Source organism: Parus major, chromosome 23 (genome assembly GCF_001522545.3).
Source record: "Parus major isolate Abel chromosome 23, Parus_major1.1, whole genome shotgun sequence".
In the NCBI taxonomy this organism is placed as follows: Eukaryota; Metazoa; Chordata; class Aves; order Passeriformes; family Paridae; genus Parus; species Parus major.
In genome coordinates, this window is record NC_031791.1 from 2,018,217 (window position 1) to 2,019,726 (window position 1,510).

The following is a 1,510-nucleotide window of genomic DNA, read 5'->3' on the forward strand; positions in this document are numbered from 1 at the left end:
AGCCAGCCCACTCCACACCAGAGGCACCCCCAGCTGTCCCTGATGGCGGGCCGTGCCCGTACCTGGTCCGGGAGCGCACGCCGGTGACGGAGGAGCCCGAGGAGTGTCCGGAGGCTCCGGCAGCTCCGGGCTCGCACAGGGGGTTCCGGCAGTAGGAGGTTCTGTTGGGACCCCGCCGTCCCCCGGCCATTCCCAGGAGTTTGGGGGATTCCTGGCTGCTCACTGTGGGCTGGGCTCAGCCCTCACCACTGCAGGGAGACATTGAGCATGTATTAATTATAATTTCTTAATTGTTGTTTCTTATTGAGTGTTCCAGGCTTCTCCATCACCACCCCATTGCTCCAGGATAATCCAAATTTCTCCAGACGTTTTTTCCCTGTCTGCCACATTTCCCCAGGCCATGGATGCAACCCCAAGGAGCTCCAACCTTGCTGAGGTGCTGGGAATTCATTACTTTACAAGGATTCATCCCTGTGGTGTCATCCCTGTTTTCCAGACTCCACAGAAACTCAACATTTGGCCCCAGTAATTCTGAAAATTGGGATATTTTGGTATCATCTTGTGTTGGAACTGAAGGTTACAGCTCTTTAAAATGATTCTTTTCTTTTTGACTCTTTAAGATGGGAAAATACACCACGTTTTTAGGGTACTTGTGTCATGTTTTGATGGCACTGAGGTCAATGGGGTCAGCCCAAATTCAGCTTTTCCAGTGTTTGTTTGCCACACACAAAACTCATCCCGAGGTTTTTCACACTTTCTCTGGATGCTGTTAACCTCAGGAGAATCCACACAAGTGATAAAAAACCCCCATTTCCAAGAGAAATCTGAGCTGTGATGGAAACTCAGGGCAGATCAATGACTGCACATTTCTTTTCCTGGTGGATCATTTCCAGCTTGCACTGCTTGGGAATTTGCATCTGGAGCAACAAGATACGTGCTGAAGGTTTAGAAACTGATCTCAAAGGAGTTTTAAAGCTGATGCTGAGCTCGGGAGTTCTCCAAAAACCTCTTCCTACAGCTGGATGTTGTTTTGGGGAGCTGCTGGGATCGTTTTTGGGATCTGCTGAAGCTCTGGGAGCTCCAGGGAGGCTCTGAAGAAGCAGTGAAAACCGTGAGGGCACAGACTGGGGGGAATTTGGAGAGGTGCAGGAAGGAACCACGAAGGCTCCAAGAGGGAAATGGGAAATGTGGGGGCACAGCGGGGGCTGTAAATGGAAATTTGGGGGTAAAACTTGGGGTCAAAGGGGCTGTAAAAGGGAAATGTGGGACACAAACGGGGGCTGCAGGAAAACACTGGGGACCACAGGGCTCTGAGGGAGCTGTGAGAGAGAAATCTGGGGGCACGAGTGGGGCTGCACAAAAGCTGAGAGGGCCGGGGGGCTGCAGCGGGACCCTGGGGGGCTTTAAAAACCCGACCGGCCTACTCAGGACCCGCCCGGGAGCGCCACGGAAGGCTCCGAGGGCGCTCTGTGAGCGCTCCCCGAGCCCGCGGGGCTCTGAGGGGCTCGGG

At 53.4% G+C, this 1,510-nt stretch overlaps 1 protein-coding gene across 2 annotated transcripts in view; it reads right to left on the reverse strand.

Moving 5' to 3' along the window:
• Positions 1–1,510, reverse strand: part of TMEM39B (transmembrane protein 39B) — a 19,588-nt gene that overhangs the window by 6,321 nt on the left and 11,757 nt on the right. The window contains exon 1 of one of the 2 annotated variants that reach the window (XM_033519567.1): positions 63–219. In XM_033519567.1, coding sequence (XP_033375458.1) covers positions 63–190 — 128 coding nt within the window. In that variant the 5' untranslated portion in view covers positions 191–219. Of the gene's footprint in view, positions 1–62; positions 249–1,510 lie in introns of those variants that run through there. The other variant, XM_015649100.3, reaches the window with a different exon arrangement.